The 23,822-nt window shown below is 36.1% G+C and overlaps 1 protein-coding gene across 3 annotated transcripts in view; it reads left to right on the top strand.

The window, feature by feature from the left end:
* The window catches only part of EED (embryonic ectoderm development), a 31,035-nt gene extending 10,545 nt beyond the window's left edge, over positions 1-20,490 (top strand). For 2 of the 3 annotated variants that reach the window (XM_043876287.1, XM_043876301.1), the window contains 10 exons: positions 607-672; positions 1,995-2,120; positions 2,759-2,840; positions 4,929-5,020; positions 6,772-6,905; positions 8,886-8,991; positions 10,131-10,205; positions 18,761-18,919; positions 19,664-19,737; positions 20,158-20,490. In XM_043876287.1, the coding sequence (XP_043732222.1) occupies positions 607-672; positions 1,995-2,120; positions 2,759-2,840; positions 4,929-5,020; positions 6,772-6,905; positions 8,886-8,991; positions 10,131-10,205; positions 18,761-18,919; positions 19,664-19,737; positions 20,158-20,284 (1,041 nt within the window). In that variant the 3' untranslated portion in view covers positions 20,285-20,490. The remainder of the gene's footprint in view (positions 1-606; positions 673-1,994; positions 2,121-2,758; positions 2,841-4,928; positions 5,021-6,771; positions 6,906-8,885; positions 8,992-10,130; positions 10,206-18,760; positions 18,920-19,663; positions 19,738-20,157) is intronic. The other variant, XM_043876294.1, reaches the window with a different exon arrangement.
* Positions 20,491-23,822: the final 3,332 nt, after the last annotated feature.

Here is a 23,822-nt window from a genome sequence, read left to right on the forward strand (position 1 = left end):
ACAAATGGAAAGGGCCACTGTACAACAGAAAGTTAATATATAACGAACAATGTCCATGAGGCAAATATTAGATTTTCTTTTATGTAATGAAAAATGCTCTAAAACTACCCAAAGACTTTAAAGAGGATAAGCCACAGGAATCCCTGGAGGTCCAGTGGTTGGAACTCTGCACTTTCACTGCCATGGGCCTAAGTTCCCTGTCAGGGAACTGGGATCTTACAAGCCATATGGCACAACCGAAAAAAAACAAAAAAGAGGATAAACCACAGTTTTAGGAAGTAGTTATACTTTACTGTGAGGTACTCAACTGTATTTACTTGGCAGAATTGGTCCAATTATATGAGTAAGTTGAAAACATTGGAAATAGAAACCATAAATTATTACCACAGTGTTTAATATACTCTGAAAATTATGTAATGCATTAGGGTTTATAATGATTTCCTTAAATTTAAAGTTCTCCTTTTTTAATAGTTTTCTGTATTGTTTAAGTTATTTTTAAAAAGTTCTTTTTTTTTTTACTGCATTGCACAGTAAAATAAAGTATGTTCAAAGCTGGAGCATGTGTTTCTGTGTTTGAGATGAACCCTGTGGTGTTGCTTTCACTAGGTCACCTTATATGAGTGTCACTCACAAGGAGAGATCCGGCTGCTGCAGTCTTACGTGGACGCTGATGTATCCTTTCCTGGGTTTTCGGTACCATTGGCCAAAGAAATTGACTTTGAATAAGTACCCCAAACTTCTGTACCTTACTTTCTTAGCTTTATCCAATGCTGTTCCTTCACTGTTACCCAAGAGATTCTTGGTATCTAGTTTTCCTGATCCCGGGAAGCCACTGTCAGGGTGGGCATGAGGCAGGACAGTACAGGTGGCTAGAGATGAGCGCGGGAAAGCCAGTAATAGAAAATGATAGCAGAAAGTAGTCCTGTTTCTTTGACCTTGCTTATATTTTTATCATTTCAGGGCAGGGATATTGGTGAGTTTGGGTTTATCAGAAGCTGTGCCTGACAGTCATATCAAGTATTTGGTCAGCAGAGCCTACAGGGAAAAAAATAAGCATGTTTGTTTAGGAAGTGAAATATCGTAAAACATGGGTTTATAAAGAAAAAGAAAGCTTTAAGAATAAGAAAGCCAAAGGATATAGCAGTCAAAGCTTGTTGTTAAGATTTCTTCCAGATCCATTTGAAAAACCTAGCAAGTAAGAAAAAGAACATTTTAGTTTTCCCTTAGGTGATAAGGAAGGAGGTGACCTTTGGCAGTATTGGGAAAGTCTCACACAGGAAAAGTGGAAAACTGAGTAGTTAACTGATTTTTATCTAGAGGCACATAGAGTTATTGAGATAGAGCCAGGGTCTGCAAATTACAGCCTGTGGAACTAGACACCTGGTTTTGGTTTTGTTTTTGTTGTTTTAATTTTATTTACTTATTCTTCATACCAAATACATTTTGTATTGGGGAATAGCCAGTTAACAATGTTGGGATAGTTTCAGGTGAACAGTGAAGGGACTCAGCCATGCACATCCCTGTATCCCTTCTCCTCCAAACCTCACTCTCATCCAGGCTGGCACATAATGTTGAGCAGAGTTCCATGTGCTATATAAGGGTTTTTGTTGGTTATGCATTTTAAATACAGCAGTGTGTACATAATCTTCCCAAAGTCCTTGACTATCCCTTCCCCTGGACAGCTGTTTTTATAAATTTTGGGGAGGATACAACCTATGCTTATTCATTTACATATTGGCTGTGGCTGCTTTCAAAAGACAGGTAAATAGTTGTACAAACAGCAAAATAGTAATCAAAATTGAATGGAAGGATTGGTTTGTTTGATCACTTGGTATAGATTTTAGACCTAAAATCTTCATTGTTTCAACCCTGATGGTATAAAGAAAAACGGGAACTTCTTTGTCGAGAGCTTCAACAGTTCTTTGGACATTATTGTGATCATTGATGTGTTTCCTTTAAAAAACAAATTATATTTCTTAACTGGAATTTCTTAGGCTGATGAAAACTTTTACACTTGTGCGTGGACATATGATAGCAATACAAGCCATCCTTTGCTGGCTGTCGCTGGATCTAGAGGCATAATTAGGATAATTAATCCCATAACAATGCAGTGCATAAAGGTGGGTTTTCTTGTTAAATTGTAGATCTGCTTTTTTGGAATGCACATCTGTGAAAACTTGCCATGTTGAGTTTAAAACAGAGTCAATTTCTGTGCAGTTTATAATTTGGTTTGTACTTTGCCTGCTGCTTCCTTTAGACAAGTCTTTTGAGACCTTTGTCACATTTGGGTAATGCAAATTAAAGAATAAATGAGAAAATTTTATCTTCTGCCCTGTTTTCTGTTTAAATCATTTCTGTTCTTTTGCTTTATCCTGAGAAGCTCTAAATAAACAATAACTAAAAAGAGTGAACTCATTTTTCAAGAACCCCTAAATATGGGTATGGAATCAAGGGTACTTTGTAAAGAATTGAAAAGTGAAACCTTGGAAGTTGATACTAAAAGAAATTTTACAAATCACTTTAACCTTGGGGGCACATTAGAATCACCTGAGAATCTTTTAAATCCTTGCTGTGGCTCAGAATATCTGCAAATGGGACTTGAAAATCTTATTTTCCCTTCAAGCTGGGTGATTTTAATATGCTGCCAAGGTTGAGAACCACTACTACAAGTGAAATTATTTTTCCATTCTCCTAAGATTAATGAAAATGAATTTATTGATTTTTTTATGAAAGTTGAAATGTCTTAAATTTATTATAGCACTATGTTGGCCATGGAAATGCTATCAATGAGCTGAAATTCCACCCAAGAGATCCAAATCTTCTCCTGTCAGTAAGTAAAGGTAAGAGAAACAAACATTTCCTTAAGTTGTATTTATTTTGGAGTGAGTTGGGTTTTGTTTGTTTGTTTTGTTTGACTTCAGGACAAACTAATCTAAGGGAAAATTCCAAATTTAAAAAGAAGTAAGTTTTAGAAAAATCTTGGGCTACATTAGCATCCCCAAACCAGGAACTGGAGAAGGAGACAATGAAATACACTGTTCATGTAAGATGTAGATAAAATAATTGACACTGAGAATTAGGTGTATGTTACCCTTATTTTCCATATTGCCTTATGATAGTTCTACAACTTTATTCTCAATTGAATTATCATGCTAAACTGTATTAATTTTAATGGCAGGTCACCAAAGTTGCAGCATTTTTAATAGTTTGAAGGTAGTCTAGCAAATCATCTGATGCTTTCCAATCATGTAACAAGAAATAGTGTATCTGAAAATCCATAATTCTTTTTTGCCTCTCTATATAAAGCTTCTATTTTATAAAAGATTCCCTATAGGATTCCTTAAAATGCTAAGTTATCTAGCGTAAACTCTTCTAAATGTTTTCCTTCCTTACAAAGAGAAAGCATTGTCTTGCTCTGTATGCCTGTGTTGGCATTGTAAGTTTATTTTGGGTTCAGACAGGCCTCTGAATCATTCTTAATCACTTCTGAGCTCTCTAAAGTGATTTAAGTTGTTCTTATTTCTACTTTTCTGTTTTTTATTGCCCTTTCTCTTTTCATTTCTACATTATTCTAGTCAAATGTATTCTTAACAGCTATCCCACCTATAACCTAACCCCTACAATCTCCCCATATTAAAAGATAATCCTCAAATTAAAACTCTTACATGAAAAATATCTCAGTGTGATTTTTCAACTATCAAGGCTTGTTTGGAAATAGACACCTAAGAAGAGAGCTCATAACTTTTTCTCTTCTGTTACAGTAACTGGGCTCAGATATTCTTTTACAAGTAACATAGACCATAATGGCTTACTTGCTCTTAATATCACAGTTTCTTAACCTTGCTCTTCCCCCATTGTGTTAGAGCATTTTTCAAACAGCTTTTCAAAATGAACAGGAATTTTTCTGCAAGTAAAACTCTCAAGAAAGGAAAAGACAATTTATAGGGGAAAAAAAATATGCAAGTTGTGTATCTAATAAGGGACTTAAATCAAGAGATCATACAGTTCAGTAATAAAAAGACAACCAAATTAAAAGCAAAGGCTTTAAGTAGACATCTTTCCAAAGAATAGGCAAGAATGTCTAATAATACATGGAAAAGCACTCACTGTTAATCATTAAGGGATGCAGCTCAGACGTACAGTGAGGTACCACTTCACACCCACTAGGATGACTGCAGTCAGAGACAGTAAGATATGGAGCCCCTTCACCCATTGCTGGTGGGAGTGTAAAATGTGTGAGCACATTGAAGAACAACCTGGCAGTTCCTTAAAAAGCTAAACATAGAATTACACTCCTAGGTACATGTATCTTAAAGAGAAATGTAAATGTCTGCACAAAAACTTGGATGCAGATTGAAATCATGGCTACAGAAAGAAATCATTTTTGTAGCAATGTTTATTTCCACTACTAACAATATATTGTATAATATGTTAATATTACACAGTATAGACATAGTTATATTTCAAACTCTGCTTGGTATTTATGAATATTGCTTTCTATTTATTTTGTTGCTGATGTTTAGTGGAAAATGAGATTGCTCAGATTACAGTTACAGAATTTTTGAAAAGTCCATAATACTCTAAATAATGTCCCATATTACTCTAAATAATGTCCCAATGTATGTATGTTTCAGTCCTATTTTTAGATTTACTATAGAGATCTTATAAATCTACTTTGTCCTCTTCAATTTGTAAATGTGGGTATAGTGGAGGGAAAAACTAGTACCCTTGAAAGTTTGAACTCATACCTAGTTAAATCTACAGGTAATATAAATATTTTAAGTTCCTATATGATATGGATTCCTTCTTAGTCATTACTGTGAATGAGTTAAGTCCAAACTTTGGTAGTTTTTTCTTTAAAGAGATATTAAAAGTCCACAGTAAATGAATGATAAAAGTTTATGTTAATTTTTTTATGTCTGTACTAGATCATGCTTTACGATTATGGAATATCCAAACGGACACTCTGGTGGCAATATTTGGAGGTGTAGAAGGGCACAGAGATGAAGTTCTAAGTGCTGTAAGTTGAAAGCTACAGGGCAGTGACCTTCAGGTTACAAAGCTGTGAACAATCCCTATAAGAAAGCATGTGGTTTGTTTCATGTAGCATGACAGGCAGTTACTTCATTTACTGTGACAGACAAGGTTTTAACTTAAAAATGAAGAAATAAAGCAAGTAGGCGCTTTGTGTTTTATTGTACTCTTGTACATGTTTTACCAGCGCCTGGATTCTCATGAAAGAATTCTATGTTCTTTTGCTTTTTTAATCTAAAATCACCAAGTTACCTTTTGTTGTTTCTCAATTATTAAAGGAAAAGGTTAACCTACTTGGCAATTAAGAAATTTTTTCATCTTTTATTTGAAGTTGAAATATAAGTTACTCATTTCTAGGAAGTATTGTTCACACTGACTTTTAGATAACTTCCCTTTGATGGCATGGTGTTGTCTCTATGCTTTGTATTATAATCTGTTGATCTGTTGTAGTGATATTAAGTGTTTTTAGTTAAGTTTCAGATGTGTTGTTTAGGTTTACTTATGTTCTGTGTGTAGCTTACTTATTTAGTAGTCTCACAGCTCTTCCATTTTTTGTTTTTTTTAACTATTTTAAAAGGGCATTATATTTTGAAGCATGTGGTATTTAAATTGGAGGTATTAAATAATCCTGTATGCTTTTGTGAGAATCATAGCTACCTTAAAGGATTTTCTAGAACTTGCAGAATTCCATCTGGCTTTATGTGTGAAAAAACAAAGACTACTGTCCTTCCTTAAAAACTCAATGAGAGCTCCTGGCTCTAGAGGTGTCTTGTTGCTATTGACAGTGAGGTAGTTGGGAAAAGTAGCAGCTGCCAGACTTCTGAATTCAATAAACACCAAATCTGAAGCTCTCAGGCTTTTGTAAAACTGTGTTCATGATTGATTCAAAGATTGGATTAACATAGAATATCTAGATTAGTGAGGAAAGTACTCTCCTTAAATAGAACTCTCTACTGTTGCTTCTTAAAATGAAAGCAGGGGATAGTTTGTATCTCTTCTGTACCAGTAGTAGCTCACTGCTAGAAGGATTGATGTGTGAGATTTTCATTGACACATGTACCATGTGCTAAAGTAAATATCTCTGAGCCTAAGTGTCTGATCTGTGAGATAAGGTGGAATAAGGTTGTTACAATAGGTGATCTGTTAGGAGCTCATTAAAAATTACTAAACAGCAAATGAGGAAATGTTGCTTCCTTTTTTAAGACATGTTTTTCTTTATTCATTTAAAAAGTGAACCCCAAAACCAAGGTACCCGACTTATCTAAGTGTTTTGACTTAGATATACAAGTAAATTTCAGTTGTTTAAAGGACTCCTAATTTCACATGCAGATACCAGTTTCATTGCTTCGTCTGGGTTGGACAAAGAAAAATAACAACCATTCAGGTTTTCATGTCATAAAATAATTGTTTTACCTCAGCATTAGATTCACCTTCAAAATCAAGCAAAGGAAATATTTGGCTAAAGATAATTGAATAGATAAAACTAAATTCAAAGATTTTACTTCTTAACCTGCCATATTGCATAGGCTCATATATTGTGGTGATAACAAGTCAGTTAAAACTAAATCTTGAAAGTGGTAAACACTTTGTGACTTATGGCCTACATACTTGAAACCCAAAATGTTAGTGTTGTGGTTTGATATACAATTTCCACAATACTAGACATGAGATGAAAATCAGCATAATTTGGGGAAATAATTTACATATTTCATTTAAGCTTTTCTGTTTTATATACAGGATTATGATCTTTTGGGTGAAAAAATAATGTCTTGTGGTATGGATCACTCTCTTAAACTTTGGAGGATCAATTCAAAGAGAATGATGAATGCGATTAAGGAATCTTATGATTATAACCCAAATAAAACTAACAGGTAACAGTCGTAGTATTTAAAACAATTTGCTATCTCATGCCTTTGAATAATGTTTTACTTTTTCAAAAATTGTTATATTAGTCTCCAGTATTGAGTTGGGAACCCTCTCTTTTAGTAACTTTAAGGTATAATTTATATGCCATAAAACTCAATGAATTTAAATGGAAGCCTTTATTTTTATCTAATTATGTTTGTGGCTCATTTTTCAAAATCCCTTTCAGGTTGTGTTTTTATCTTAATTTAGTAGCCAATTACACGTATTTTATTTAGGTATGCATGTGCTAATATTATTAACACCGCTTGTCAACACTGTAAATCCTAATTAAAGACAGTAAGTCATAATTTTTTCAGTGGGGTTCTTAGCTTTAACTCATGATAAATGCTTTCCTTTAAATGATACTTACTTCACTAAACACAAAATTCAAAAGCAGGAGATTTGTTCTAAGGGACTACATGTGGGAACTTCTCAGTTTTCTTAATTTATTTTTGCAAAACCTCAGTTCTTAATTAATTTACTGTCTTTTTCAGAATCTTATCAAGCTGTTAACTCTTTCACTATGACTATCCTATGTTTGTAAATGTTAACTTTGTTTGCTCTTTTCATTTTAGCCGTTAATTCCCTGATTATCGACCCGCATTATGAGTAGATTGTTAGTTGAATTTTTAACCATAAGTAAATATTTTAATACAGTGACATTCATCACATCTCATACCTCTTAAGAATTAGCACAGCTTTCAAATTCTGTTTTAAAACACCAGGAGTTAGTACAATATTAAATTTGTCTTTTTGTATTTTCTAGAGCTCTGGAATAAATAGAAGTTGTATTTTACAGCTTACAGAAAGTAGCTGAATTATGCTGGTCTTCTTGAAAGAGGTTTAACCATAGATTATAATACATAACTTGGCTAAAAAGCAATTAATAAAGCTATAGCAGTTAAGAATTTATATCAAGTCATTAATAACATTTTAATGTTTTAATAAAGAAAAGATCTGGGAGTTTCCTGGTAGCCGAGGGGTTAGGAATCCAGGCTTTTACTGCTGTGGCCCTATTTCAGTCCCTGGCTGGGGAACTGAGATCCTGTGAGCCACAAAAAAAAAGGTTAAAAAAAAACAAACCCCACAGTGTGAATTGAAAAACGTATTTGAAATGATTGAGCCCAACATCCTTTTTATGTTTGAGGGAAAAGCCAAAGAGAAGACTTGTGAGTTGCCCAGGATACAACTAATTGATGGCATAGGATGCTGCTTCAGTTACTTCACTTTAAACACTGAATCACTTACTAGATTAGAAACGTTAGGTATACATTTAATTAACTGAAGAATTGGTAGCAACTTCTCTAGCTTATGGTCTTGTCACAAACATCTTTAAGGAAAAATGGTGCCATATTTTACTTTTCTAAATACAGGAAAAGTTCTAACTAACAAATGTCAAATTCCTGTCAGATATCATCTTCAAAAATTGTTGTTCTAGGTAGGATTCTCACCTAACTTTAGCTTTACCAGACTTTGAAATGTGTCATTGTTTCTGAAAGATGACTATCTTTTGAAATAAGGTAGGTGTGTTAACTTTCATAGACCATTGTTAATTTGAAAGGATTGAGTTCTAGCTTAGCATTTTCTATGAGAAATTTTCAGCTCTAAGCAGATGTCTTTGGTTATTGGTTAGGATAGCCAGAATTGAAGTAATTGATTTTGGTCTATATATAGTAAGGCAGGAAGTTGCAGTTTTTATAAATGAAATTTCATAGGATGAACACAAAATTGAGTTGCGAGCTAATAATGGAGTAAAATGTAGAAACAAAAACAGAATGAAATTTTAGTTCCCAATAAACAGATCAGAAGATAATTTAGTTTTATAGGAACACAGACAAACTAATACTCATCTGTTTTTCTTTTCAGAGTTTTATAAATCCTAAAAAGGAAAATTAGTGAGCTTCTGCTACACATTTTTCTCTTAACTTTTGATATTTCCATTTCAGGCCATTTATTTCTCAGAAAATTCATTTTCCTGACTTTTCTACCAGAGACATACATAGAAATTATGTCGATTGTGTGCGATGGTTAGGTGATTTGATACTTTCCAAGGTATGGTAACTGCTGTTAAGCTGTATTTCCATTGTTTGTGTGAGTTGGAACTCTGCAGGGAGCACAGTTTTTTATGCAGTTGGTAAATGGTGTAACAGACGGGAAATTGCTTTTTTTTTTTTTAAATCTCATGATACTTTGAAAATTCAGAAACTTATTTTAGGCATAAAACATCCTGATGAACTATAATTTGTGCTCCAGTAAGATAAAAATGTTAACTTGCAAGATGATATTCTTTGATATCCAGTGTTACTGTAAAATTACCAATATCTAAAGCCAGTAGTAGGGTTTTTTTGGGTTTTGTTTTTGATGTTTGTGTTCATTTTAGTAAACTTACATGTATAAAAACAGACAGATGGAGTTGGCTCATGGGCTCTAGTTTGCCAGCCCCTGCTCTAGTATGTTGATATATATTTTTTCTACTGATAATTTAGAGAAGTTGGTGGTGATGTCATCTGAACATTTAGGATTGTCAGATTTGGACAAATTGCTATCCAGTTTCTATTTGGTAGAGGTTTCAGGGCATTTCACTTTTTCTTGGGTAGAGCCTGATTATTTATTTTTTCCTTACCAAGGAGGGTAGAGTTTTACTTTTTTATCTTTTAACCTTTGATTTTGAAATTAAATTCACAGGAAGTTTCAAAGACAGTTTAGAGAGGTTTCACATTGCCCCTCACCCAGTTTCTCCCATTGGTTACACCTTATATATATACAATATCAAATTCAGGAAACTGACATTGTAAGTGTATGTGTATGTGTAGTTGTATGTTATTTTATCAAATGTGATTTTGTCATTTCAAGAATGTTTCTGTATGGGACCTTTTAAGATTATTTTTCCCTCAGTATAATGCCATCCAAGTTGTGTATATCAGTAGGTCTCCCTTTTAGTTGCTAAATAGTACCCCATGGTGTGGATGTACCACAGTTTATTTAACCTTATTCATCTATTGTAGGACATTTTGGTCCTTTCCAGTTTTTGGCCTGTTACAAATAAAGCTGCTATTGAACAGTCGTGTGTAGGTTTTTGTGTGGACTTAACGTAAGTTTTCACTTCTCTGGGATAAATGCCTAGAAGGGCAATTGCTGGGTCATGGTTACATTTGTTTAGTTTTTTAAGAACCTGCCAAACTATTTTCCAGAGTGGCCGTGCCATTTTACATTCCCACCAGCAATGTATGAAAGATGCAGTGTCTTCGAATCTTCGCCAGCATTTGGTATTGTCACTATTTTTTATTCTAGCTGTTCTGATAGGTGTGTAGTGATACATCATCATGGTCTTAATTTACATTTCCCTGATGGTTAGTGGTGTTGAACATCTTTTTTATGTGCTTATTTACCATCCATATAGCCTTTCAATGATGTCTCTTTGTATCTTCTGCTCATTTTCTAATTGGATTTGTTTTGTTTTTTTACTGTTGAGTTTTGAAAGTTCTTCATATATTCTAAATCCTATGTCAGATAAGTAGCTTGCAAATTTTCTCTTCCAGTCTGTAGCTTGTCTTTTCATTCTCTTAACAGGGTCTTTTGCAGAGCTAATATTTTCAATTTTGATAAAGTTTAATTTATTGATTTTTTTAAAAAATTATTTTTTTATGGATAATGCTTTGGCTATTATTTTGAAAAACTTTTCACTAAGCCCTGGATCCTAAAGATTTTCCCCCGTGTTTCCTTCAAGAGTTTTTATAATGTTTTATATTAAATTTATGGTCCATTTTAAGTTAGTTTTTGTATGACATTTAGGTAGAAAGTTCATTTTTTGCCTATAGTTTATCCAGTTGTTCCAGTGCCGTTTGTTGAAAGCCTATCTTTCCTCCTTTGAATTGCTTTTGCACTTTTTTCAAAATTGTTTGGCTGTGCTTGTATGAGGCTGTTTCTGGTTATTTGAGGCTGTTTCTGGTTATTCTATTCTGTTCCCTCTACCAGCACTACATACACAGGCTTGATTACTCTAGCTCTATAATAAGTCTTGGAATCGGTAGAGTAATTTCTTCCACTTTATTCTTTTTCAAAATTATTTGCATCTAGTTCCTTTGCCTTTCTATATAAGGTCTAGAATTATGTTGTCTACATTTACTGAAAATCTTGCTGGGATTTCTTTGGGGGTAGGGAACATTTTAATTGGAATTGTGTTAAACCTGTGTATCAGTTTGGTAGAGAATTAATGTCTACTCTGCTTAGTTTTCTTGTCCTTGACTGGTATGTCTGTTCATTTGTTTAGACCTTTGATTTTTTATTATCAGCATTTTGTGGGTTTTTAAAAATATAATTTTATTTATTTTATTTTTTGGCTGTGGTGGGTTTTTTTTGCTGCATAGGCTTTTCTCTAGTTGTGGCGAGTGTGGGCTACTCTAGTTGTGGTGTGTGGGCTTCTCATTGCAGTGGCTTCTCTTGTTGCAGAGGACAGGCTCAATAATTGTGGGGCATGGGCTAAGTTGCTCTGTGGCATGTGGGATCTTCCTCGATCAGGGATCAAACCCATGTCTCCTGCACTGGCAGATGGATTCTTCAGCACTGAGCCACCAGGGAATCCCCCAGCATTTTATAGTTTTGAGCATGCAAGTCCTGTATCTACTTTGTTAAATGTATACCTTAAGCATTTCTCTTTTTTGAGTGACTATAATAAATGGTATTTCTGATTTCCATCTCTTTGTGTTCATTGCTAATATATAGAAACAAATTTACTTTTGTGTATTAATCTTGAATCCTATCTATTTTAACTACTTATAGTTCAAGAAGGGTGGTTTGTTGGGGGGTGGCTAAAGGTTGGCTAATTACTTGGGATTTTCTACATAAATCATTCATCTTTAAATAAGGACTGTTTTTATATCTTCCTTTCTGAACTGAATTTTTAAAGAATTTTCCATTTCTTGTCTCATTTCACTGACAAGCTTCTGGCGCTACATTGAATAGCAGTCTTAACTCATTAATGACTGGGGGATTTTTGCAGAAACTAACTCCTGTGGCCGGTGATATTTATTTTGACCGGTCAAAAATTAGTTCTCTTATTTGACTAACAGTGTACAGTTACCTGTAGTCAGTTACACCTGACGTACCTGTAATTCCTCTAATTTTTGTGAAATGTTGTCTTCAATCCACTCTTCTGTAGAAGTATAGGAGCAGTCTCCAGCACTGTTGCATTTTCACTTTGTATCAGAATCAATCAATAAGATTTTTTGTTGGTCTGATATTCACATCATCTGAATTAGAACTATATTCTGAAGAACTATCATCTTCTGAGACACTAGTATATATGTCACTTAGACATAGAACGTATCTGCATAAAATTCACTGGAAAATTCTTCCTCAAAATTTCGTGACATGTCATTTCTGAAATTTTATGTTTATAATATACACAGAATTGGAACAAAAACCTGATGGAGCAAAATGTAATTGATGATGATAGTCATAGGTTGTATGATGAACCCTTGGTGCAGTTTAAGCTCTAACAACTTCACATGGTGATATTGATTGTATCACTCTAAAAACATATTGATACATCTCCAGTCAATAGCATTCAGGCAACAAAAGATATATTAATATGTCTCTGGTCAGTAATGTGTTAAACAGAGCAGACTTCCTAGACTTGTTTCTGATGTTAAAGGGGGAAAGCATTCAGTCTTGGGCAATTATACAGATCAGCTGTGTGATTCTTTTGTAGCAGTTATTTTTGGGCTCTCAGGTCTTGGTAGCGGCACTCGGGACCTTCGTTGCCTCATTCAGGATCTTTCCTTGTGGCACATGGGCTCTCTGGTTGTGGTGCGCGGGCATAGTTGCCCTGCAGCATGTGGGATTTTAGTTCCCCTGCCAGGGATCGAACCAATGTCCCCTGTATTGCCAGACACACTAGACCACCATGGAAGTCCTAGCTGTATGATTTTTGTAGATGTTCTATATCCAGTTGAGAGTTGTTCTTTTTCCTAATTTTTTCGGAGTTTTATCATGAATAAGTGTTGAAGTTTGTCAAATGCTTTTTTCAGCATCAATTGATATGATCGTTTTTTCTGTTTTAGCTTGTTAATGCAATGGACTGCACTGATTATTTTTGAATATTGAATCACTGGAATACGTTTACTTGGTCATGCTGTATAATTAATTCTTTTTTATGTTGCTGAATTCTGTTTGCTAATTTTTGTTAAGAATTTTATGTGTATTATTGGTCTGAAGTTTTGTTACTTGTATTATTGTCTTTGTCTGGTTTTGATATCAACAATACTGGCATTTGGGCCTAAAAATTTTTGAGGAGGAATTTTAAAATTAAAAACTTGATTTCCTTAAAAGTGAAAAGGTTGTTCGAATTAAGTTTAATATTGGGTGAGTTGTGGTAGTTTGTGCTATTTCAGGAATTGATCCATCCCATCTAATATAAAATTTATGTGTGGAGAGCTGTTTGAGTATTCCCTTATTATCCTTTTGATATCTGCATGGTCTTTAGTGATAGCCCATTTCATTCCTGAAATCAGTAATTTATGTCTTCTCTCTTGTCAGTCTTTTTAGGAGTTTGTCAGAATTATTTTGTCACCTCCTGTCTCCCTGTTTTTAGTTTCTTATGAGTGTATTTTGTTTTTCTATTTGCTAGTTTTGCGAGCTTAGATTATTTAGTCAAGACTTTTCTAATGTAAGCTTTTGGTGCTATAAATTTCCCAGTCAGCACTGCTTTAGTTGCTTCTCACAAAAATTTTGATATGCAGTGTGCTATTTAGTTTTTGATAGTGGTTTAGTCACTAGGTCATGTCCGACTCTTTGCAACCCCATGGACTGTAGCCTGCCAGGGTCCTCTGTCCATAGGGTTTCCCAGGCAAGAGTACTGGAGTGGCTTGCCATTCTCTTCTTCAGGGGATCTTCCCAACCCAGGGATCGAACCCGGGTCTCCTGCACTGCAGGCGGATTCTTTACTGACTCAGCTACTTGGGAAGCCTGTTTAGTTTTTAGGTGTTGGAAAATTTTCACTATCTTTCTCTTACTGATTCTAGTTTGGTTTCATTTTGGTCAGTCAGTATATATTCTTTATGATTTTGATTCTTTAAAATTTTTCAGATTTGTTTTATTACCCTGTTTTGGGTATATTCCATGGGAGCTTGAAAAGAATGTGTCCTATTGTTGGGTGGAGTGTTCTGTAAATATCAGCTAGATCCTGTTGGTTGAGTGTGGTTGAATTCTTCTGTGTCTTTGTTGATGTCTGTCTGCTCTAAGTGCTGAAGTCTTCAACTATAATCATGAATTTTTCCCTTTCTTCTTCAGTTCTGTGACATATTGCAGCTCTGTTGATTAGCATATACACATTTAGTATTGCTTTTTCTTGGTAGCTTGACCCTTTTATCATTGTGGAAGGTCCATCTCTTATCTCTGGTAGATTTTTTTGCTTTGATGTCTCCTTTTATTTTATAGTACAGCCGTTCTTTCTTTAATTAATGCTTACATGGTATATCTATTTCAAACCCTTTACCTTTAATCTATGTGTATTCTTATATTTGAAGTGAGTTTCTTACAGACAACATACAGTTGGGTCATACTGTTTTTTAATTCACTTTGAGGAACTGTCTTTTAGCTTGTAAATTTAGACTGTTTGAGACTTGACTTACCAATTGTTACATTGTCTGGCATTTAATTTTTTTTTTTTTTTTCATTTCTCTGGGTTTTCTCCCCTAAATTCCTATAGATTATGTGCACATGTTTTAGAATTTCAATTTGATTTATCTGTACTACCTCTGAGTGTATTTCTTTGTGTAGTTTGTTTTGTTTTTATATTTGCTCTGGGAATTGCTATATATGTATGTGATCATCAGTATATCAGCATTTTACCACTTCAAATGCAGTATAGGAAGCTTATCTCCCACTTTGTCCTCCACTTATAATTGTTTTAAATATTTCCTTACAATTGAGAACTTCATTAAATAATATTACAATTTTTGCTTGAACCATCAAGCAGAATTTAAAAACTTGAAGGAAAGGAGAATTTTGTGTTTACTCATTTTGCTTTTTCTGTTGTTCATTCCTCCTTTCTAATATTCCAAGATTCCTACTTTTATCATTTCCTTTCTGTTGATAGAACATTCTGTAGCTGTTGTTTTAGAATGGTGACAGATTCTTTTAGTTTTTCTTAGTTTAGGGATGTCCTCATTTCCTGTTTATTCCTGAAGTGTATATTCACTGAATAGAGGATTTTGTGTTCACAGTTCTTTCTTTAAACGTTTGAACAGTGTTGTTCCCCGTCTTTCTGGTTGCTGTCATTTTTAATGAGACGTCTGCCACTGTTGGAATTGGTTTTTCCTTATAGCTAAGGTATTCTTCTGACCTAACTGCTTTGGGGATTTTTTTTTTCCTTTATCTTTAGTTTTCAGAAGTTTGACTGTGCTGTGCTTGATATTGATGTCTTTGAGGGATTCATTTACTGTCTTGAATCTGTAGGTCTGTCTTTAGGGGACATAATTTGTCCCAAATATGGGGTTTTTTCAGCCATTACTCAAATTCTTCTTTATGCCCTTTTTATCCCCGCTCTCCTCTAATGATACTTTAGATTTTTTTGTTTGGTCCCTGAGACTCTGTCATTTTAATAAGTCTGTTTTTCTTTGTTCACTTGGTAACTTCTTAGTTCAGTTCAGCTCAGTCACTCAGTCATGTCCGACTCTTTGCGACCCCATGAACCGCAGCATGGCAGGCCTCCCTGTCCATCACCAACTCCCGGAGTCCACCCAAACCCATGTCGATCAAGTGAGTGATGCCATCCAACCATCTCACCCTCTGTTGTCCCCTTCTCCTGCCCTCAATCTTTCCCAGCATCAGGGTCTTTTCATCTTGTTCAGATTGGGTAATTTCTATGTTCTAACTTTAAATTTACTGACTCTGATCTCTCTTCTGCTGGTGAGCCCTTCAGTTGTTCTTTTATTTTGGTTATAGTATTTTTAGTTCTGAAATTTCCACATGGTTCTTATCTTTTCTTTGCTGAGACTGTATTTTAAGTGTGTTTGTAATTTCTCATTGAAGCATTTTTTTTTTTTCAAATTTTGTACTTTTAATTTTGTATTAGGGTGAAGCATTTTTATGATCAATTCACTTCAGTTGCTCAGTCGTGTCCGACTCTTTGCTTTAAAATCCTTGTCAGATAGTTCTAACATCTGTGTCATCTCATTGTTTGGGTCTCTTGTTATCATTTCTCATTAAAGTTGAGATTTTAACATTTCTTGGTATGACAAGTGAATTTTGATGGAGATATGGATATTTTGGGTACTGTTAGGACACTCGGGCTCTTATTTAGCTCTCTTACAGCAGGCTTCCTTTGATAAATTTTCAGCTGTAAAGTGAATGCTGCTTCATGATTGGCAGGTAGCAAAGTTACGTTAAGGTTCCCCACTTGGTTGACTTGGTGATGTTGTCTCTTTTCTGTGGGGCAGGAGTTCAGGCTTTTCACGGGGACTCAGCTGATACCACCCTAGCAGGGAGGGGTTTGGAGCCCGCATTACTGCTCCCTGGGTGGTCTTCCTGACACTGTGGTAGGTGGTTGTGAACATCCTGGCTGTCGGCTCAGTTCAGTCAGTTAGTTCAGTCGCTCAGTCGCATCCGACTCTTTGCAGCCACATGGACTGCAGCACTCTAGGCCTCCTTGTCCATCACCAATTCTTGGAGCTCGCTCAGACTCGTGTCCATTGAGTCAGTGATGCCATCCAACCATCTCATCCTCTGTCCACTCTTTGCTACGCTGCCTCTAATACAGCCCCAGCCAGAGAGGAGGAGGAGTCCCCTCATTACTGTGAGGGGTAGGAAGGAGTCAGCAGGGTATTATGTACTTGAAGTGTTTAGTTACCACCTGTGAGAAGGGATCCCCACTGTGACTTTGCTGGTTCATGTATGGGCGGGTCCACAGTTTTTTCTGTGGTATTGTTTACCTGAAAATTTTCTCATGCTGGGTTGCCACTTTCCTGGTCCTTTGGAGAGAGGAGGCTTTGGGGGGCTTTGTTTTGTCTTTAGCTTTGTTGAGTCACTACCTTCTCTAGCATGCAGTCTGGGATACAGAAAGGAGGCAAAAGAAAACCAAGGAGCTCAGTGTCCCTCGTGTCCCAGGATCCTGAACCTGTCTGCCTCCTCCCTACCCTTCAGACTTTTAAGTTGTATTTAGTGAGATGAATAGGGAAAAGTACCTCTACTTCATTGACTGCTGGAAGATGATGTAAAAAGGCAGTAGCTCTAAAATTTCTGCTCTTAGAACTTAATCAGATGATAGGAAAAGATTTCTGCATTTTAGGTAAGAGGCTGAACTGAGTATTGGTGGTCTCAAATCTGGCTCCACATCAGAACTACTGGGAGGACATTGTAAAAACAGATTCCTAAGCTTCGTCCCCAGGTATTCTACATCTGGCACAAGGACCTGAGGATTTGTAACTGTTAGAAACTCTCTGGATGACTTTCAAGTACAGCCATCCATCAGTGTGGGTAGACTCTTTATACCCCGCTATGCTTCAGCTCGCTGTGAGGGGACTCTGCTAAGAGCCCTTTACCAGTACAGTCAGTAAGGGCACTTGAAGAGCTATGTTACAGTTCTGCCGCTTTGGCCTCCTCTCTCAGAAATTGAGATTCAGTGGGGTTGGGGCCAAAATGTGTTTTTAAAGAAGGCTCTACAGGCTGTCAGTCCAACTGTGCACTTGAACGAGTCAGCAGACTGGGTGCTCGCTAAGGTACTTTACAATGAAGAACTTGTATAATGGATCTGTAGCCCTGGGGTTTTATATAATCTAAAAATGGCAGAGAAGAAAGTAACATGTTCTTCACTCCCTAATCTCCCTATGACCCCGCTGTTGACATGCCAGTGAACCCCACAGGGCTACCACATGTGGTTGTGTAGAATGTGTCCTGTAAAATTCCAGTAAGCACCCTTCATCTCCACCAGGATTTCTCAGTCCTGGGTCTGAGATAATGAGGTCAGACAGTTCTTTTTTGTGGGAGGAGCCATTCTTTACATTGCCGTTTTCAGCATTCTCTGGCCTCTCTTAACTGGAAGCCAGAGACATTGCCAAAGATCCCTCAGTGGCAAACCACTAGCCTACACAGTAATAGAAACAGTGCCCTCTGCGTTGCATCTGCTTCTCCCATTGTGTTCTTCACCACTTGCTACTAAAGTAGAGTGCATGTAAAGATTTCACTGTTGCAGGCAGAGAAGATGTAACTCAGCCTATTTCACTCCCGTTCCCTTACCAATGTCGGGATATTGAATCACAGCTTTTATTGCCTTCTGTATAATCCGATCTGTAAGGCCCCTTGTATGAATTCATTAGCTTTCCTAAAACATCTATTGAATACCTACCGTGTAGTACAGATACTGCGGACGAAGGATTAATAGTTAACTGTATAAAGGGAACCACAGGAGATTAGAAGTGAAATAGGGAAAGATGGAATGAGCAGGGGCCATATTGAAGAACTGTGTATTCTAATATATTTTTAATTTTATCTTTGCTATAAAATACTTAAGTCTCTGTATGCTGAAGTATCTAAGGCTGAAACTTGGTTTGCAAGAGATGTTGTGACTTCAAAAATGAATATTCTAGTTAGTGTAATGCTTTTGTATTGTTAAAATCTGTTGATAATCAGACATCTGTAAGTGTGGATACTGATTCTGTAAATACAAATGAATATGTTTATCATTGGATTCAGTTGATGGATAACCAGGTTTAAAGAGCTGTGAATTCTGAAATGATAGTTGAGAAAAAGCTTTGTTTGTAATGTTTAAAATTCAGTTCTACAATTAACATTTCTTTTTTATCTCGTGTCTTTTTTTTTTAAGTCTTGTGAAAATGCCATTGTATGCTGGAAACCTGGCAAAATGGAAGATGATATAGATAAAATTAAACCCAGTGAGTCTAATGTGACTATTCTTGGGCGATTTGATTACAGCCAGTGTGACATTTGGTACATGAGGTTTTCTATGGATTTCTGGCAAAAGGTAGCAACATATTTTACATTTTGAAATTATTTGACTTAAAACCATGCAATTTTAGTTTTCTCTGAGTGTATCTGTGTTCTCTTTCCTCTTAAGTGTAATCTACCTTGATTTTTTTGTATTACTTGCTTTGGCTTTTGATGTTATTTATTCTACCCTTGTGACTCTGCACACCATCTGCAGTGCTTATTATAGATGAAATTGACAGGTGTCAATGGTGGCAGTTAGGCGTTTACTTTCCATAACATCTGTTACTAAGATTTAATGTTTTGGTGATTAGAATGTTCATCTTCTTATATAGAAAACCAACATGGAAGATAGAGACAAAATATTAGTTATCTAAAGTTTTACAGAAGTTTGGTATTAGCATTTTATGGTAACAAATTACTTGGTTATTTCTTTCTATATGAAAGCTTTGGAAATTTTCTGTGGCTTTTATTACAGTTCTTTAAGGCAGAATGAAGAATACATGCTAATTGTGTACATTGTATAGTTCTTCAAAAATTTGCAAAATGGCTTAATTTATTCAGGACACCTTTGTGAAGCATTAGTTGCTCTTATCGTCATTTACAAATCAGAAATATAAGATGCAAAGAAATAACCAAGAGCATTGCCATAGGGTGGAGCTGAGGTTTTTTTGCCATAAGAAAGATATCTTAGGATTGCTTGAAGTCTTTATAGCTTATATTAGTAATTTGATGGGTTTTTGTTTTGTTTTTGATGGGTTTTTAAAATATATTTATACAGATGCTTGCATTGGGCAATCAGGTTGGCAAACTTTATGTTTGGGATTTAGAAGTAGAAGATCCTCATAAAGCCAAGTAAGTATTTAGAAATTCCTCTTCATAATTTCTGACTTTTCCTCCAGAGTGTTGTCACTATAGAGTAAGTAATTGATACTTACAATGCCATCCTTAACATCATTTGTAACATTTACATTCTCAGCATATTGTAAAGTATTTCTTTTTTATTCTAATAATAATTGTTTTTCCTGAGTACTTTGGTAGTAAGTTATTTCTCTTTTTTTTGTATAAGGTATATGGTGCCTCTTTGATTTAAAATACACCCAAAATTTATGAAATTTGAGATTAGGCTCTTAGTGAAGTATATTCTGATTTCAAGTGCTTTCTGTATGTATGACTTATAACATCTATTCATTTTCTAATTCAGTGTTTTTAAGTTTGATACTGACAGCATTATATGTGTGTGGTGTTTAACCTGTTGTCATGTTTTCTCCGTAGATGCACAACGCTGACTCATCACAAATGCGGGGCTGCTATTCGACAAACCAGTTTCAGCAGGGACAGCAGCATTCTTATAGCTGTTTGTGATGATGCCAGCATTTGGCGCTGGGACCGACTGCGATAAAGTGCTTTTCCCAATCAAAAGTAGCATGTGTTTTCTGTGTACCGTAGAAGAAATGTATCCTACTATAAGGGCACATAGCGCATTTAGAGTTGTCTTTCAGCATTCATCAGGCTGAGCTGAATGTAGTGATGTTTACATTGTTCACACACTTTGTACTGTCTCCTGCCCAGACTCTACTGCTTCTAATAAAAATTTATTTTTGTAAAGCTGTGTGTTACTTTAGTTTGTTTTGTTCATTGTGATGCGATGTTGAAAGTAATAAAATTACACCTTATCTTTTTTCAGTGATGATTATTGTTTTATTTGCCTAATGGAAAAAGCTATAAAACAGTGATTAAGTATAAGCTCTGGAACTAAACTGAATTTTAATCTTGGCTCTGCCATTAACTGACCTTGGATAATTAAAAAGGATCACTCGATTTAATACATGTGAAACAATTTGAACAGAATTTGACTCACCAAACCCTTACCTTTATTGGAAATTGTATTTCCTATTGTTATATATTTCTTAATGATTTCTTCTATACTAACTGTAATAAGCAAAGTCTATAAGAGTTATATAATGTTTTATCTTTGCAGTTAGAAAACATTGCCATATGATTTACAACTTGGTCATTAATAATCTTAATGGAAATATTATCAGAGCAAGGGAGGAGAGGACACAGAAGCTTAAATGCAGTGGGTTGAAAAAGGAAGGAAATGGAGAGTGTGTATAGTGAGTTCTTGTCCCCTTTTGTAGAAGAGGGATTAAAACTTAACAAGCAAATTGAGGATATCATAGGGGTGAAATACTTAGTGATTTTGTCCCAAACATAGGGTACTTTGGTTATATTTATGGAAAAGAATAGAATTAAAATATAAAGAGTAGAATTAAAATATAAAGACCAGAAAGATCCTCCAAAGAGGACCAAGATGACATACGGAGCATTTAACCAGAAGCAGAAGAAAACCTGAGCAGATAAGGTAGAAGGTGAGATGAAGGGAAACGGTAAAATACAAAAGACTGAATTTTGTGCAGCCCAGTACAGAAGTACTGTACAGCCCAGTACAGAAGTCTGTCTACATCTCTGATTATTTCCTTAGGCTCATTTGTCAGAATTAATAGGTGAAAGGGCATTTTTGTTAAGGAACCAAGTTCATTTGCCTCAACAGCATAGGTTAGTGCTTCCTGAGGTTTCTGTTTTTAGTTCCTTTGTACATCTCTGTAGATGAGAGGTCAGCTAGCCTTTTTCCGACCTCTGTAACAGGCAGGTGGTAAATGTTTTAGTACAGTCTCCATGACGTGTGCCCAGCTCTGCTGCTGTAGGGTGGATGCAGCCTTAGACATTACAGAAACGAATGAGCCTGGCTGGTGCCAGAAACACTAGTTACAGAAACAGGCAGGGGGCCATGTTCAGCTTACAAGCCATTCATTGTTGTGGGTGTTAGCGGTTAAAACAAGAAACCTCAACGAGGCCCCTAAGGTGGCTAAAAATTTAGGTTAACTAGCTTACAATCAAAGATCACCAGATAGAAAATGAAGCAAGCCACTGTGACTGAGACCACTAAAGATTTCAGAATTACCAGAATACAAAATCACATTTAAAATCAAATTTTGTGTTCTCTTCCTTATTTTCCATCAGTTCTCACCTAATAGACTGCATGATTTACCTACTTGGTTTGTTGTATTTCTCCCTAGTGGGAGTAGTAGGCTTTCTGAGAGTAGATGGATTTTTTTTTTCCTTTTGTTTCATTTCACTGGTATAACTACTTGTAACTTGCACTTGGTGGGTGCTCAATAAATATTTGTTAAATGAATGAACACTTAAATAAAAGATGCCGTCACAAAAATAAGCAGTAAGAGACTCCCGAGATGGTCGAAGAGGAACTGAAAAGTCGAATTTTCTGAAATGAAGAGTGTGATTATTGAGATAAATTCAGTGGTTAGACAGTAGATTAGACACAACTTGAGCTTCCCTGGTGGCTCAGACGGTAAAGCGTCTGTCCGCAATGTGGGAGACCCGGGTTCAGTCCCTGGGTCGGGAAGATTCCTTAGAGAAGGAAATGGCAACCCACTCCAGTACTCTTGCCTGGAAAATCCCATGGACTGAGGAGCCTAGTGGGCTACAGTCCATGGGGTTGCAAAGAGTCAGACACGACTGAGCGACTTCACCTTCACATTCTAGACACAACTTGAATAGAGATTAATGAACTGAAAGCCTGGTTACTTAGAATATGGTGTACCTAGAGAATCAAAATGGGGAATACAGAGTTAAAACTATAGAGGATAAAATTAAAAGATCTAATGATACTTTTAACTAGAGATCCAGAAAAAAAATGAAGGATAAGTAAAAATTTGAAATGATTCTTTTACTTGCTTCCATGATATCTAAGTGCCACGTGGGCACGTATCTCAGAAAAGGAGAGCACTGTTGGTCCCGACATCTTCCACACCATCATGTCTCCTGCTTCCACTGCAGTCATAGCCACTAACGTGTCATCTGCTAAAGTTTCTACCAGCCCTAGAACTTAACCGCCATCCGTATCCATGTCCGGAGAAAAGGCTTCCACAGTTAATTTCAAGCTGGACGAGCGGCCAACTGCAGCCGTATCCCTACTGTAGCTTTTTTGTGGTGAGGCAAGGTGCTCACTAGGACAGGGGAGCCTTCCACAGCATAATTTGAAGGGCAAGACGAAGTCCCCGTGTGGTTTTGTTGAACAACGGGATCCAAGGACTGGCACTCCTGCACTATGCGTCTACCCAGGGCTTGATGCTTGATCTAAACTCCCTCTTTTGTCATTCGCCTCAGGTAGTCCAGTAATGTGAAGAGGCACAAATTCTCCCTTTAATTCCACACCATGGAGCTCATTTTCTTGCTCGATTACAACTACGCTTCCAATAGAAAGGGAAGGTGCACATTTGGCTCGCCTGGACCTCCAATCCAGAAAGGAACAAGAAACCCTGTTCAGCGATGGTGGTAAGCACTGACACGCTCCCTGCAGGCCAGCATTTTGCTCATTTCCCCAAGGGAGCCAAGGTCCTGACATGCGTGGTAAGGGACACATGATTCTTGTCTATGGAGATCAGAACGAAGTCTTCCCCGAGCTTTGAAAAGAAATGTGCAATAATCCAAGAGGGACAGCATGCTATTGATTTTGTTTCTAGTCCTGAAGGCAGGGTCAGCTACATAATTTGCAGGGCCTAGTGCAAAATGAAAATGCAAGCCTCTTGTTTAAGCTGCAGAAAAAAATGTAAGATGCTGAAATTCTAAGCTTTTCCTTTTCTTCTGTGTTTCCTTAACTTGTATTTTTAAAATTTTCAACGCCACTCCAAGTTAAACTTCCGTCAACACAAATTTTTTTTTTTTAATTTTTTTATTAGTTGGAGGCTAATTACTTCACAACATTTCAGTGGGTTTTGTCATACATTGATATGAATCAGCCATAGATTTACACTTATTCCCCATCCCGATCCCCCCTCCCATCTCCCTCTCCACCCGATTCCTCTGGGTCTTCCCAGTGCACCAGGCCGGAGCACTTGTCTCATGCATCCCACCTG

Source organism: Cervus elaphus, chromosome 2 (assembly GCF_910594005.1).
Source record: "Cervus elaphus chromosome 2, mCerEla1.1, whole genome shotgun sequence".
In the NCBI taxonomy this organism is placed as follows: domain Eukaryota; kingdom Metazoa; phylum Chordata; class Mammalia; order Artiodactyla; family Cervidae; genus Cervus; species Cervus elaphus.